At 43.8% G+C, this 14,095-nt stretch overlaps 1 protein-coding gene across 1 annotated transcript; it reads right to left on the bottom strand.

The window, feature by feature from the left end:
- Window positions 1–8,395: 8,395 nt before the first annotated feature.
- Window positions 8,396–11,374, bottom strand: LOC120045453 (transcription factor Sox-8-like). The gene is made up of 3 exons (XM_038990336.1): window positions 10,956–11,374; window positions 10,399–10,646; window positions 8,396–10,187 (listed from the first exon to the last, which is right to left on the bottom strand). The coding sequence occupies exons 1-3, from the start codon at window positions 11,372–11,374 to the stop codon at window positions 9,433–9,435; spliced, it is 1,422 nt and encodes a 473-aa protein (XP_038846264.1). The 3' UTR covers window positions 8,396–9,432.
- Between the last annotated feature and the right edge of the window lie 2,721 nt (window positions 11,375–14,095).

The following is a 14,095-nucleotide window of genomic DNA, read 5'->3' as shown; positions in this document are numbered from 1 at the left end:
GACTGGAGCTAGAGCTGTCGGTCTACTGGACTAAGACCAGAACAGACAGGATTTCTCGACAGAGACCCCAGAATAAGTCTATGGGGCTCTAGTGTACCTTTACAGAGGGAGCAAGATGGTAGACATGGAGGAAATGCATCCGAGAGGAGAGAGGTATCAATAGAAAACACTTTCTTCTCCACCTCTCCTGACCTGATGCCCAAACCTGGGGTTAGAGGTCAGGGGGTTTGAGAGGAGAGAAAAGGACATAGAAACATCAACACCCCTGCTGCTGCTCTCCACATAGACTCTCCAAACTGCACCCCCCGCTCTAAGTGTTGTGATCAGCATCCCTTGTTGTATACTAAGGAGTCATGTCCGCCGTGTTTGTTGAGAGCAGTACTGTCATTTTAATTATTGATTGAACACTTTTGATGCCAGTGGATTTATGCAATTTCTCAGATTGTTCTGCATAATCTGCATACATTTAACTTTCAAGGTGCTGACAAAACCTATGCTTCTGGACAGGGTTAGGGTTTTACGCATCTCGTGGCAGTTATTTATTTTTGAAATGCAAATGTAATATTTTGAATCTCAGTGAATGCTGCTTCATGCAACAGGATTGTAATGTATTTAATATCATACTGTATACAGTACCATTGAAAAGTTTGGACCCACCTACTCATTCCAGTGTTTTTCTTTATTTTTGCTATTTTCTACATTGTAGAATAATAGTGAAGACATCAAAACTATGAAATAACACATATGGAATTGTGTAGTAACCAAAAAAGTGTTAAACAAATCAAAATATATTTTAGATTTTAGATTATTCAAAGTAGCCACCCTTTGCCTTGATGACAGCTTTGCACACTCTTGGCATTCTCTCAACCAGCTTCATGAGGTAGTCACCTGGTATTCATTTCAATTAACAGGTGTGACTTGTTAATTTGTGGAATTTCTTTCCTTATTAATGCGTTTGACAAGGTAGGTATGGTATACAGAAGATAGCCCTATTTGGTAAAAGACCAAGTCCATATTATGGAAAGAACAGCTCAAATAAGCAAAGAGAAACGACATTCCATCATTACTTTAAGACATGAAGGTCAGTCAATCCGGAAAATGTCAAGAACTTTGAAAGTTTCTTCAAGTGTAGTTGCAAAAACCATCAAGCGCTATGATGAAACTGTCTCTCATGAGGACCGCCACAGGAAAGGAAAACCCAGAGTTACCTCTGCTGCAGAGGATAAGTTCATTAGAGTTAACAGCACCTCAGATTGCAGCCCAAATAAATGCTTCACAGAGTTCAAGTAACAGACATCTAAACATCAACTGTTCAGAGGAGACTGAGTGAATCAGGCCTTCATGGTCGAAGTTGCTTCAAAGAAACCACTACTAAAGGACACCAAGAAGAAAAATATACTTGCTTGGGCCAAGAAACACGAGCAATGAACATTAGACCGGTGGGAATCTGTCCTTTGGTCTGATGAGTCCAAATTTGAGATTTTTGGTTCCAACCACCGTGTATTTGTGAGACGCAGAATAGGTGAACGGATGATCTCCATGTGTGGTTCCCACCGTGAAGCATGGAGAAGGAGGTGTGATGGTGTGGGGGTGCTTTGCTGTTGACACTGTCAGTGATTTATTTAGAATTCAAGGCACACTTAACCAGCATGGCTACCACAGCATTCTGCAGCGATACGCCATCCCATCTGGTTTGCGCTTAGTGGGACTATCATTTGTTTTTCAACAGGACAATGACCCAAAACACACCACCAGGCTGTGTAAGGGCTATTTGACCAATAAGGAGAGTGATGATGGAGTGCTGCATCAGATGACCTGGCCTCCACAATCACCCGACCTCAACCCAATTGAGATTATTTGTGATGAGTTGGACCACAGAGTGAAGGAAAAGCAGCCAACAAGTGCTCAGTATATGTGGGAACTCCTTCAAGACTGTTGGAAAAGCATTCCAGGTGAAGCTGGTTGAGAGAATGCCAAGAGTGTGCAAAGCTGTCATCAAGGCAATGGGTGGCTACTTTGAAGAATATAAAATATAAAATCTATTTTGATTTGTTTAACACTTTTTTGATTACTACATGATTCCATATGTGTTATTTCTTAGTTCTGCACTGTAGAAAATAGTTTAAAAAAAATGTAATTAAACTTGAATGAGAAGGTGTGTTCAAACGTTTGACTGGTACTGTGTTTCATCTCCCCGAACTGATTAAATCAATGAGTGTTTACCATTGCAAAACACTAGAGGGCACTATGGGTCATGTAATACATCACCACAACGTGCATCATCATTTTGCAGGTCTGCCGGTGTAATAAACTTGACAATCCTATTGACCTTGTCTTGTTTACTTTGGGTTAATATTATCAAACGAATAAGGACATAATGTGGAAGGAACAGTGTAATGATGAAATGCATTATGTTGGTTTTCATCATAATGATCCCTCTCTCTGAAGGTCATCTTTTTCTGTCACCTCTCTCTCTCTAGCACATGGGTTTCCAAACTCTTTTTCTGCACAAATTTACACTAGAAAATGCAAGGAACCCCACAAGATGCACTCTCAAATTGTTTTATAATTTCAGCCAAAACGGGTCCCTGTTATTTGTGTACTACGTCATCAAATTGTGTACTACGTAATCCATTTTGTGTGATATGTTACAAATTTGTTGTGCTTAAGATCCTGGAGTGCATCTTTAACGCTGTTTGTTGGTATTCACTCAAGTTTAGGTCCCGCAGGCTGACCCATCACATAATAATGTCATGAAAAGTGTAAAAAGTCCTTAGTTCACACGAAAAGATTGTATTCTGTACCCATTTGAAGAGAAGGGGAAAACATCTTAAATTGTTTGATAAAAAGGTTTAAAGAATTCTATGGGGACCCCATTTTCAATTTCAGGGTTTGGGAACCACCGCTCTAGTAGTTCAAAACCTCTTCTCTCACAAAATGTGTGAATGCGTGCCTGTGTTTGTTTGTGTATGTGTGTGTGTGTGTGTGTGTGTGTGTGTGTTCTCACAGTATGCATGTGTGCAGAATGGATATGTAGCGGGCACCCTCCAAAGCTGTGTGATTCTCTGTGCTGACTGATGAGTGGACATGGACAGACACAGCTGTTCCTAGAGGCGGCAGTTGGAGAGCTCAGACAGCTGTTCCATCCAGGGAGAGTTCCAACCAGGGAGAGTTCCAACCAGGGAGAATTCTAGTGTTAAGCTGATTGCTGGATGGACACTCAGAGGGAAGTGGGAAGTGCGGCTGAGCAGTTGTGAAGTGTGGAGAACCAATATTATTGTAGATATAGACTGGCGTGTGCTGATTGCATGCACAAACTCCCGCTCAAGGAGCATGATAGCTGCTGTGCAGCTTACACATATGCAAACAGACCTTGTACTCAAGGGGTTGGTTGTTACAAAAAAACATTTATTCATAGGTTATAACAGTGAGATCGTAATACATAGTTATAGTAACATAGTTATGGTTAGATGTCCGGTGTGGCTCAGTTGGGAGAGCATGGCGCTTCCAACGCCAGGGTTGTGGGTTTGAGTCCTGCAGGGGACCAGTATGAAAATGTATGCACTGAATACTGTAAGATGCTCTGGATAAGATTGTCTACAAAATGAAAAGTGTGGTAGAGTGTTGAATCCTGCCAGTCTGTGTGGCCAGGAAATGCATCCATTAGCGCATGTCTCCATACAGTGCCTTCAGAAAGTATTCAGACCCCTTGACTTTTCCACATTTTGTTACATTACAGCCTTATTCTAAAATATATTAAATCATTTTTCTTTAACAAAGAAAAAACAGGTTCCTGGAATTTTTTGCAAATGTATTAAAAATTAAAATATCACCCTTACCTAAGTATTCGAACCCTTTGTTGAAGCACCTTTGGCAGCGCTTACAGCATTGAGTCTTCTTGGGTATGACGCTACAAGCTTTACACACCTGTATTTGGAGAGTTTCTCCCATTCTTCTCTACAGATCCTCTCAAGCGCTGTCAGGTTAGATGGGGACCGTCGCTGCACAGCTATTTTCAGGTCTCTCCAGAGATGTTAGATCGGGTTCAAGTCCGGGCTCTGGTTGGGCCACTCAAGGACATTTAGAGACCTGTCCCGAAGCCACTCCTGTGTTGTCTTAGCTGTGTGCTTAGGTTCATTGTCCTGTTGGAAGGTGAACCTTCGCCCCAGTCTGAGGTCCTGAACGCTCTGGAGCAGGTTTTCATCAAGGATCACTCTGTACTTTGCTCCATTCATCTTTGCCTCGATCCTGACTAGTCTCCCAGTCCCTGCCTCTGAAAAAGATCCCCACAGCATGATACTGCCACCACCATGCTCCAACGTAGGAATAATGCCCGGTTTCCTCCAGACGTGACGCTTGGCATTCAGGCCAATCTTGGTTTCTTCAGACCAGAGAATCATGTTTCTCATTGTCTGAGAGTCTTTAGGTGCCATTTGGCAAACTCCAAGCAGGCTGTCATGTGCCTTTTACTGAGGAGTGGCTTCCGTCTGGCCACTCTACCATGAAGGCCTGATTGGTGGAGTGCTGCAGAGATGGTTGTCCTTCTGGAAGGTTCTCCCATCTCCACAGAGGAACTCTAGAGCACTGTCAGAGTGACCATCAGGTTCTTGGTCACCTCCCTGACCAAGGCTCTTTTCCCCCGATTGCTCAGTTTGGCCGAGCGGCCAGCTCGAAAAAGAGTCTTGGTGGTTCCAAACATCTTCCATTTAAGAATGATGGAGGCCACTGTGTTCTTGGGGACCTTCAGTGGTGCAGAAATGTTTTTGTACCCTTCCCCAGATCTGTGCCTCCACACATACCTGTCTTGGTGCTCTACAGACGATTCCTTCAACCTCATGGCTAGTTTTTTGCTCTGACATGCACTGTCAACTGTGGGACCTTATACAGACAGGTGTGTGCCTTTCCAGATCATGTCCAATTGATTGAATTTACCACAGGTGGACTCCAATAAAGTTGTAGAAACATCTCAAGGATGATCAATTGATCAATGGAAATAGGATGCACCTGAGCTCAATTTTGAGTATCATAGCAAAGGGGCTGAATACTTATGTAAATAAGGTGTTTCTGTTTTTTATTTGTAATAAATGTGCAAAAATGTATCAACCTATTTTCACTTTCTCATTATGGGGCATTGTGTGTAGATTGCTGGTGGAAAAAATTATGTAATAGATTTCAGAATAAGACTGTAAAGTAACAAAATGTGGAAAAAGTCAAGGTGTCTGAATACTTTCCAAAGGCACTGTACGTACAGTATGTGCCTGTTCTGTGAACTATGTGCCTTTCCCGTGAACTTCCAGTACATCGTAACACATTGACATGTAGGATCCACATGGTGGGAAATCCTCAAGGGATACCCCTCAGAATGGGGAGAGTGTGTGTGTGTGTGTGTTGGGGGGTCAGGATTAAGAGCTTCAGGGGGTCAGGCTCATGGAGCTGCAGCCCAATCGTCATAGTAACAGCTGGGACACGCTCCCACATGCTGCCTTCACTCTCTCTTTCCCTCTCTCTTTTTTACTTTTTTCTCCCTCCCTCGCTCAATTTTCAAGAGTAAATTAACATTGTCTTTATCTATTGGTAATACAGCAAACAATGGCATTTATATTTTATTCATATGAAATAGTATGCTGTAAAGGTACATGTACTGAACATATAAAGCGGATATATGGTATGAGTGAGTTGGCAGATTTTTGGTCAGGCATAGAGACGGGCTATCCCTCTGTCTGCAAGATAGGGACTAGATGCTTTTTCAAGGACTGGCGCCAAGGCAACGTGCTGTGGTTGACCTCAGTCACCACAGTGAGGTTTCACAGTCTCTCTGTTTCTGGCATTGTGAACCGTCACAGACCACTCCAGACCACTCAAAGGCAAAGGGTCAGAGGGCACTATTGTTCGTTGAAATGAGAGATGTACAGTATCTTTGGGAACGTCAATGTCTTGGATCCTCCTTAGACTTTCTACAGTATTCATGTATTTGTAGAAAATAGAAGCTATTACTTAGATTGAACAATATAAATGGGCCTGCCGTTTGAACAACTGTTATTCATCCTTTTGTCATTGTTGCACTGCACAGGAACAACTTGCCAGTAGCATCCTGTTATGTTGAGACAGAGATTATCACATAGACCAGACTTGCGTCAGTAGAGCTGTTAGGTCTAATTGACTGTTATAAGTCTATTACACTGCTGCCCCAGTCTATTTCAAGTTAGTCGGATGGCATTTCATGTTGCTAAAGTCTAAAGGAGGGCTATGGCGAAGCTGTAGCACTAATCTAATAACAGTCCCTGGATAGACACACACACACAAGGGATCCCTTTCACTGCTTCTAATGGGATGAAACACTTCTATCTGCTTTAACTTCTAACAGCTGTAATGGAAAATGAGAAAGATGTGAGAAACCTTATAAACTTTTCAAAATAATTAAGAAGACCAATTAAACAGAACTTAACTTGAGAGACTTGGAAGGAAATGACGCTGCTGTCTGACAAGTCTATACTGTAAGTGTGGATGGGTGTGCATTGACGAAATTACGATTTTGTAGGTGATGGAACTGTACCCAAAATGTGTTGATTCTTCCATGCCAAGTCTTAGCAGAATTTGAACTACCTCTGTGTGTTTTTACACATCCAAATTAGTTGGAACTGCTTTCCCACCTATACAGTAGTAGTGTGTGGCTAACCACAGTGTCAGTAAGGTCTCCTGATGTATTCCTCCACCCTGGCTCCAGAACCGTGTTGCATCATGGGTAAGTCAATGTTGGTTCTGTCTGGCAGCTTGTTGTCTTTGGCAACCCAGTGAGACTCACCAGGTCTTTCACCATTCAGGAAGTAATTAAAAGTGGGTGGAACCCCAAATCACTAACCATCATATTTGTAGTGAAACTCAAGGAAAGAAACGTAGGGCATTTAGAATAGCCTGAGAGTAGATATAGCAACCCATGAGCCAGGTACAGTATATCTGTCTAAATATCCTGGCTTTGGTTTGTGTAATAGTTATGTTGGTCTGTGTACAGTGTCCATATTCATGGGATGATCTCTCCATTCCAGTGAGGAAATTGATGGCGGTAATTCATGCGTCATTTGTATAATCAAACACCTGTTATTATGCAATGACACCTGATTATTTCTGTCAATAACTCTTAACAATCTGTCTCCATTCTCTATCCTCGTCTAGTTGAGTTTCTACGGAAACGTCTTGGCAAACAATAGGCAGAACAGTCTGAGATACAGAAATAAGCAGCTATAAATGAAAATGAGTTCTAACTAAAGAGTATTCTGCTCACAAGCCACCCACATCCCATCTGTTCGGATCATCTTCCCTGTGGTTAAGTCTTCCCTGTGGTTAAATCTTCCCTGTGGTTAAGTCTTCCCTGTGGTTAAATCTTCCCTGTGGTTCAGTCTTCCCTGTGGTTCAGTCTTCCCTGTGGTTCAGTCTTCCCTGTGGTTCAGTCTTCCCTGTGGTTAAATCTTCCCTGTGGTTCAGTCTTCCCTGTGGTTAAGTCTTCCCTGTGGTTAAATCTTCCCTGTGGTTCAGTCTTCCCTGTGGTTCAGTCTTCCCTGTGGTTCAGTCTTCCCTGTGGTTAAATCTTCCCTGTGGTTAAATCTTCCCTGTGGTTAAGTCTTCCCTGTGGTTAAATCTTCCCTGTGGTTAAATCTTCCCTGTGGTTAAGTCTTCCCTGTGGTTAAGTCTTCCCTGTGGTTAAGTCTTCCCTGTGGTTAAATCTTCCCTGTGGTTAAGTCTTCCCTGTGGTTAAGTCTTCCCTGTGGTTAAATCTTCCCTGTGGTTAAATCTTCCCTGTGGTTAAATTTTCCCTGTGGTTAAGTCTTCCCTGTGGTTAAGTCTTCCCTGTGGTTAAATCTTCCCTGTGGTTAAATCTTCCCTGTGGTTAAATTTTCCCTGTGGTTAAGTCTTCCCTGTGGTTAAGTCTTCCCTGTGGTTAGATCTTCCCTGTGGTTAAGTCTTCCCTGTGGTTAAGTCTTCCCTGTGGTTAAATCTTCCCTGTGGTTAAGTCTCCCCTGTGGTTAAGTCTCCCCTGTGGTTAAGTCTCCCCTGTGGTTAAGTCTTCCCTGTGGTTAAGTCTCCCCTGTGGTTAAGTCTCCCCTGTGGTTAAGTCTCCCCTGTGGTTAAGTCTCCCCTGTGGTTAAGTCTCCCCATACTCTGTTGCTTGTTGGTACCTTTGGTAATGATGCAGTTGTTGTTTATTGGTCCAATTAATGTCCTTTTCTTTCCCCAGATAAAGGGAGAAATAGAAACCTTTAACAAAGTAATGGCTCATTTAAAATGCATTGCTTTCTATCTGTGTCACACACACACGCATGCGCACACACACACACTCACACTACCCACTCTCTAACTGCATGGCAAGCATCCAGCCTGTCTTCAAGAAATGTTGCCCAACTACTCAGAAATGTTATGTTTATTTATCTGTCATTTGCAAAAATATTCAGAATTGTCAGAAAAAAGTGTGTGGGCAAACGTATTTAATGGCTCGGCATGAGTTCTTACTCTGCAATTCAGTTATTTCATCATAAAGGTAAACATAAAACAGCATCCCACACTAAGCTTATCAAGCGTTTACAAGAGCCAGTTACAAGTCGCTGGTTATCATAGGGCCAGCATACAAATACTCCAGTCGACATATCAAGTATAAATGTCAAATAATCAAAACCTGGAATGTCCATTAGGCAGTCTCTCCATGTTTTTGGAGTTTCGGAAATACAAGCATTCATCCATACAGAACTGCTGGGCTGGAATGGACATGTCTTCTTCAAATGTTGACAAGTGCAGCAGATGCACAGGGCTTAGCGGTCCATGCTACATGGTGAGTATGGCCGTTTCTGTCCTTAGTCCAGCTGTCCAGTCAATCACAACGTATGGTAGATCGTTTAACTTATTTCCTTCAACCCTGAAATCTAGTAAACTCCACTCGTAGGAAAAATAATTGAACACCTGTTGCCTTGAGTGAAATCCACGGCTTCTTTTCAGACAAGGAATGGAACTGCACTGAAGTGATGTGAATAGGAAATGGAATTACTGTTAGTTTGATAAATCTGTTAACTGCAATGGTCATTCCAAAATAAAACATTGTATTATAAAACATAAATACAAACATAATATTTTAAAGTTATAATAATTATTCAATCTGAGATGAAGAGTTGAACAAGAAAGGAACTGAAAAAGTAAATATTGAATTGGGTTAATTTGTGATGTGGTCCAAACAGAAGTGCGGTCCACGTTTTCCTCACGGAGGATTCATGCATGCTTGTGTGTAAAGACTCTCTGTCCATCGTGACAAAACCAGCAGGCACTTGGTCTTGAATATTGTCCAATCTTGAGCCTTGTGTCATGTCCTCATTAACACGGCACAGACAGAAGAATCCCACAGACTATGTGAAAGCCAGGTCAGACAGGCACCATAGGCAGTCAATGCTGAGTCTAAGGCCTGGTGAGTGTGGAATAGACAGTCTGCTCCCAGTTTGTGGTGGGGCTGTGGCTGTGGGGTGGAGGGATAACTAGGCTGTTGATGAGCGGGCTGCCGTAGGGGTGGCGAGAGGAGTGGAAGTAGGGGTACTGATAGAGACCTGCGGGGTAGCTGGTGTAGGCACTGTAGTAGCTGGGGCTCTGGAGGTCTGCATAGTCACACTGGGGGCTGGGCAAGGAGGAGGCTGCAGAGGAGGGGCAGCTCCCAGAGTTGAGGGGGGTGTAGTCGGGGTGGGGTGGCGGGGAGCTGTGGGAGTGCTGGCTGCTGTAGTGCCTGGGACTCAGCTGCTCCGTTTTGATCTGCGTTCTGTGGTGAAGGCCATCGCTGTTACTTGAGGACGAGGAGGAAGAAGGGGGTGCCGCCCCCGCTCCCGGCCCTTTGGGACCCCAAGGCGAGGCATTGCTGTGGGAGTGGCCGTAGGAGGAGCTTAGGGACCCAGAGGGGGGGTTGGGTCCTTGCCCCCCCTGCCCGTGGTTGAGAGGTGCATCGGCAGAGCCATGCCCGTTGAGTGGCAGGTACTGGTCAAACTCGTGGACGTCGAAGGCATCCATGTTGCTGATGACGTCAGTGCTCAGCTCTGAGATATCCACGTTGCTGAAGTCGATGTTCTGCCGACCACCATCCAGAGGGTGCCGGCCCTCGTGTTTCACCCCCAGGTGCAGCTCTGTCTTGGGGGTGGTGGGGGGTGTGGGGGGTCCATGTGGTTGGCCTTTAGAAAAGACACAACAGATGCCTGAACATTAGTTACCATATGCAAACAAAAAGGGGAAACCTGCATACCGCACAACTAAAAGAGATCCTCTAGTGAGAACCAGATAAATACCATGCCCAGGTCACTTCCAAACTTTGGACTAACTGTTATTATTGAATATCGATTGATCGCGAATGCAAAAATGAATCGAATGGGGAAAGCCACTCACTTGTTCGCTCTAGATGATGTTGTCCATCCCCCATGGAGGTCGGTCTGGCCAGACCAGGTTCAGCCTTGTACATCTGGCCCGGGTGGAGGTGGGCCAGCTCAGCCCCGGAGTCCGAGTCACTCTGACCTGGCTTGGTGCTCTTCCTTCTCCGTGGTTGGTACTTGTAGTCAGGGTAGTCTTTCTTGTGTTGGACCCTCAGTCTCTCTGCCTCCTCCACAAATGGCCTCTTCTCACTTTCAGAGAGCAGGCTGGAAATTGATGACAGGTTGGGTTGAGTTGTGGACTACTATAAGATGCACAATGTTGGATGTCATAATGAATATCATGTAAATGGCATGTAGAATTAGGGTAATCATGATGAAAAGGCAATGTTGTGCAGTACGTTTTAGGAAACAAGACTAATAAAGTAATAATAACTATTTTGTAACTTGTCAGCAATGAACATTGTGTACATCAATTTTAATTAACTGCAGATTTTTGTGCCACGTTCTATGCAGGCACATTATGCACGCAGATGTGTATTATATCCCCCATTACATATATACATCTCTACTGACCGCCATAGCTTCCCCAATGTCTTGCTGAGTTCGGCGTTGTGGAGATGCGGGTACTGGTCCGCTAGTTTCCTGCGCGCCGCCTGCGCCCACACCATGAACGCGTTCATTGGCCGCTTCACATGGGGTTTGTTTTTCAGAGCTCGGTCTCCTCGTGTTGGCATCGGTACGAGCGACCAGTCGTATCCGTTCAGCACCTGAGTCACCGCGTCTCGGATGCACGCGGGAAACCTGTTATCCTCCTCGCCGGTGTCCAGTTTTGGGGTAATCCCTTCGCCGGGTGAGTGCCTGGGCGCCTGTCCATCGGAGCCGGTTGGAGAGGACGGGACGTCCGAATCCGAGTCGTCCTGCGACATCGAGCTGGCAGTTCCCGTTGGACTGCATGGATGGTTGTTGAACGACTTACTATTTTCCTCGGTCATGTTCAGCGCAAAATTGATGTGGTGTATCTAGTTACCTGTAGGTTGCACCAAATGTGCATTTTACGCAAGGAGCCTTAAGTGACCAAAAATAAAAATGTAAAATCCCAAACACTCTTTGTGATGTTCGTTTGTATTTATTTACCTCTCACACTGTTGTACGTTTTTTGTTGTTGGATATGATGTCTACAGTGTAGTCTCAGTTTTATACTGACACTTTTTGTTCTGCCAAGAGAATGTTGTTGGAATCGGGTTGGGTCCTCTCACGCCACGCCTCATATCTTATTGGTTTGGACATAGCTCCACTGGTTCCTCCCATTTTTAGGAAATATGAGCCAGTGATTTGATAATTTGTGTTACATCATTTCTAATGATTCGTTTAGCTGTATAACCTATGTTAAATGTATTATATCAGCCAGACATTAAATATGATACTCTTAGCCATAATTATCCATGGTCAGAATTTCTGGTTTATATTCAGATACATTGACTGTGGAACCATATGTGCAAGGCATGGACCTATGAACCTGCAACCACATAGCTGTCAAAAAGAAATACAGAGATTTGTTCACTCTTTTCAGAGCTTAATGTTTTCCTCCTCTTCAGTACACATAGCCGTATACTGGGGGTAGCTCATCCAGGTGTTGTAGTAGTACATGGGCTGAGCAGCATAGCAAGGACCCTGAGGCAGCCACAACAATAGGTGGGCTGGACAACAGTCTCCCAGGTGTATGTCATCTGTTCATAGATCTTTAACCGGCAGGCCGTTTGCCCGTGCGCCAGGGGTCTCAATCTTCAGGAGGTTTTCTGGAGTGAGCTTCTTCCTGTTGACCTTGGAGGCTGCGCTGGTGTCCTGGTTGCTAGAGGAGGCAGTGGCTGCGCGGGAGTCCAGGCAGCAGGTCCTTAATCATCTGCCTGATCTCTGGAGTTTGACCATGTTTGAACTTTTAGGAAACGTTCTGTTAAAGTAATTAAAATAACAAGAAAATAACGTTATTTTGAGAAGTTCCTTAAATATGCTAAGAATGTTCCAAAGCCAAGCAACCAACCTGCACCATTCTCAGAACATTTTGGTAGGGTTGTTTGCAAAAGTACCATAGGACAACAACGCTCTCACCAAGCTCTAAGAAACATGGTTCTCAGAACGTTATGCACTAGCTGGGTATCTTTTGTTGGTGTCTTACATTTTCTTTCATTTTCTTTTTACAGTCTGTTGTGTGGGATGTTTAAAGCTAACAACTAGTCTATAGACTTATTTGGAGGGCTGAAAGAAACAAACGGATAATTAGACTACATGTTGAAAATAAATGTTTCTCTGACTGTAGGCTAGGAATTGGACTGCATTCATCATATAACGTTTAGCTCCCACACATTTCTATAACCATCACAACACAAGTCCTAGGGCGCAATCCTCTGCCCAGGCTTTGCCGACACATACAGATCTTACAATGCCTTGATAGGTATTTTATGTAGGCCTATCAGCTAATCACATCATATGTTATAGCAATCTGGTGCCCGACTGCGCAGTTGATGACATCGCACGCAACATTGGTTGATTCATGCAACATCTGAGCAGGGTAACACAACCAATGGTTGATGCATGCGACGTCTTAGCAGTGGAACGCGATCATGCACTTGCCAAATTGGCATCGTGTCTATGTCACAGGTGTGACAAGTTGCCTCATTACCCCAAGATGACCTCCTATTGGCTAATTGATGTTCCATATGATTTCAGACGATTCCATAACATAACATCTGATTTGGATCCAACAATTAGTAAGACATGAGGATTTCAAATAAATGTTCAAAAATCACTTCCGGTGCCTGTTTTGGTTTGTTTGATTTTGTATAAGCAAACTGTGGAATGGAACATGTGAGATGTATCCTACCTGAGCCATATGCCCTATAAAAAAAAATTAAACTGTTGTTAAGTCTCTACTTCACTCTGCCTGCTCAACCCAGATGCAAAAGAACATGTCACTTTTGGAACCATGTGACCACAGTTGAATAGAAGGCCCACCTGATTCCCTTTCCTTTCCAATCGAGGGTATGGGATACGGCTTGGAAAATGTTGGATGGGAAGATGATGGAAGTGGATGCTGAGTTGAAATTAAGCAGCGTGTTGAGCAAACTTGTTGAAAACAAATGTTATGAAGGGACAAGAGTAGTATCGAAAACTGGAACAAAAAGGAAATTGTCTAAAATTGGAGTGGAAGATACGTGTGTAAATGATAATGAATCGCTTCTTGTTGGGATGTGTTTGAGTAGGGATGCATATGTGGGGAAACCCGTTTGAGGTGTCAAATGGTGAAGTATGCGTTGGAAAAGTGGAGTCTGTCAGTGACCAGGAGTGGTCTTATTTTGATCAATTGTATTTCTGAAGAGCAGAGGAAGATTGCTGTGAGCCTCAAAAGAATCCGGACAACATACGTTTTGTGTTGTGCACTTCGGAGTAAAGCAACCGTCAAAGGAGTCATATCAGGATGTTCAGGTTGAATACCCAAAGAGAATTCCTGGTGTGGTTGGTGCCCGGCATTTGACCCGCTGGGTGAATGGAGGAAAGGAAGAAAGTCTGTCGGTCCTGTTGTTTTTGATAGAGAAAATAACTAAGAGCTTGGATCCCCAAACCACTGAAGTGTAAGAATTGTAAAGGATTTGGCCATGTTTCAAGTGTGTGCAGACGAACAGAGTATACTGAAGAACGTTGTGTAGAAGGACGACGGC

This window comes from Salvelinus namaycush, chromosome 4, assembly GCF_016432855.1.
Source record: "Salvelinus namaycush isolate Seneca chromosome 4, SaNama_1.0, whole genome shotgun sequence".
Classification (NCBI taxonomy): domain Eukaryota; kingdom Metazoa; phylum Chordata; class Actinopteri; order Salmoniformes; family Salmonidae; genus Salvelinus; species Salvelinus namaycush.
This window is presented reverse-complemented; position numbering and strand designations above follow the sequence as displayed.